Source organism: Hipposideros armiger, unplaced genomic scaffold (genome assembly GCF_001890085.2).
Source record: "Hipposideros armiger isolate ML-2016 unplaced genomic scaffold, ASM189008v1 scaffold_8, whole genome shotgun sequence".
In the NCBI taxonomy this organism is placed as follows: domain Eukaryota; kingdom Metazoa; phylum Chordata; class Mammalia; order Chiroptera; family Hipposideridae; genus Hipposideros; species Hipposideros armiger.
Window position 1 is genome coordinate 63,949 of NW_017731358.1, and position 1,490 is coordinate 65,438.

At 30.5% G+C, this 1,490-nt stretch overlaps 1 protein-coding gene across 1 annotated transcript in view; it reads right to left on the reverse strand.

Annotated features, from left to right (window-relative positions):
- ATP13A4 (ATPase 13A4) overlaps positions 1–1,490 on the reverse strand; it is a gene marked incomplete at its 3' end in the record, with an annotated part of 124,296 nt that overhangs the window by 63,699 nt on the left and 59,107 nt on the right. Inside the window, 1 exon segment of the mRNA XM_019650774.1 lies at positions 243–312. Within this exon segment, the coding sequence (XP_019506319.1) occupies positions 243–312 (70 nt within the window).

The following is a 1,490-nucleotide window of genomic DNA, read 5'->3' on the forward strand; positions in this document are numbered from 1 at the left end:
CCACAACTAGACTGAAGAACAAAAGGACAGCAACTTGTCTGTTCCCCTTCCCCCAATTCCCCAGCGCTGTTCCCATCCCCCAATTCCCCAATAAAAATTCTTTGAAAAACATAATAATAAAATAAAATGGCAATAACTATGTATGTACCCATCAATATCACTAAATATAAATGGACTAAATGCACCAATCAAAATAAATAAATTAAAAATAAAAATAAATAAAATAAAATAATGGGACTTACCTTGTCTCCCACATACAGAGACTGTAATGCTATTATGTGATGCAACTAGACCATGGAGTTTTACAGATTGCTGAAAGGGAGGGAAAATAGAAAAAGAGTTATTTATTTCAGGAGGTCCCAGGTATTATTCAGTAAAGTGTAGCCTTCTTTAAAGACAGAGCACTGTCTTGTTGCCAACTGAGTGTACTGGTTAAAAACAAGACTAGCTAAAAACAAACTTATTACTTGATTATAAAAGCATCCAACTTATACTCTTCACCCAGCAATAAGAGTCTATATTCTTTAGACAGGAATTTCCCACCATACTCTTCCCTCAAAAGAGGTTGTGAAAACTGTAAATTTGTGTTTAGTTCTTTAATTAGATAAGGAATATCAAGAACTTTGACCATCAAGATATATGTTTATACCTAAATATCTTCAAGAAATAAGAATTATTTTAGTTTAGGGATATCCCATATCAATGTTCTTAATCTATAAGTTTATAAGGAGTTTTATGGTTCCTACTATTTACTTGTAGAATTTATTGTTCTAATATATGAAATACATGCAACATTGAGAGTGAATCAATAAGAGGAAACAAAAGAAAAATATAACAAAATTATATTTGATTCCACATTTATTAAGAAACTTTGTGTTTACGTAAGACCTTCTACCTGGTTCTGGGGTGTTAAAGAGCCCCATCATTTAGTGTGCTTGTTTTTTTATTCTGATTTTTTTATTTAAGATACTTCCTAAATCTCCTAGTTTAAAATCATTTACAAATCTGGTTAATATGTCCTAATATTAATTAATAGAATAGATAAAGTCGAACACAGTGTTCTGCTGTTAACTCTTTCTTTTATTCATTTATGTATTCACTCAGCATTTACTGAACAACTTTTATGTGTCCAGGACTATGGTAACAGGTGGGGATAGAATGGTCAACAACAACAACAATAAAATATGGTTCTTACTATCAAGGAATTTACAACCTACTGGGAGAAATACATTTAATCAAATCACTATGTGTATATATATGCATATTATATATATATATATGTATTTTATATATACATACATATATATATTTATATGTATCTTTACAATCAGTAATGATAAGAAAAAAACATAAGGTGCTTTTGGAGTATGTATAGCCAATGGAAGCGATAGAAATCTTCCCTTCTTCCCTGTAAAAAGGACATTGACTCAAATATGGTGTGGGATCTATGAGTCTGAAACTCAAGAGATATATGGACTTGAGATATATAT